Source organism: Merops nubicus, unplaced genomic scaffold, assembly GCF_000691845.1.
Source record: "Merops nubicus isolate BGI_N331 unplaced genomic scaffold, ASM69184v1 scaffold37162, whole genome shotgun sequence".
NCBI classification, from domain to species: domain Eukaryota; kingdom Metazoa; phylum Chordata; class Aves; order Coraciiformes; family Meropidae; genus Merops; species Merops nubicus.
The window spans coordinates 1-274 of record NW_008592228.1 but is presented as its reverse complement, the minus strand read 5'-3'; the positions used below and the strand labels follow the sequence as shown (position 1 = coordinate 274).

The 274-nt window shown below is 59.5% G+C and overlaps 1 protein-coding gene across 1 annotated transcript in view; it reads left to right on the top strand.

Moving 5' to 3' along the window:
• BAP1 (BRCA1 associated protein-1 (ubiquitin carboxy-terminal hydrolase)) overlaps positions 1-271 on the top strand; it is a gene marked incomplete at both ends in the record, with an annotated part of 6,235 nt that extends 5,964 nt beyond the window's left edge. The window contains one exon of the mRNA XM_008935093.1: positions 121-271. Within this exon, the coding sequence (XP_008933341.1) occupies positions 121-271 (151 nt within the window). The remainder of the gene's footprint in view (positions 1-120) is intronic.
• Positions 272-274: the final 3 nt, after the last annotated feature.

The following is a 274-nucleotide window of genomic DNA, read 5'->3' as shown; positions in this document are numbered from 1 at the left end:
CGTCGCTCATTTCATCCCAGCAGACAGCCTGGAGCACTGGGTGCAGGGCTGGCAGTGCCTGTGCTGGGCCCCCACCTCCTTCCATCAGTTGCTCACCTTCCCTGCTGTGTTCCTGGGCAGGTACAAAAGGAAGGGGCAGGTAAAGCAAGAGCACGTGGCGGGGGCTGCAGATGGCCAGCTCTCTGTCCTCCAGCCCAACACCATCAACGTCCTGGCTGAGAAGCTGAAAGAGTCTCAGAAGGACCTTTCCATTCCCCTGTCCATCAAGACGAGC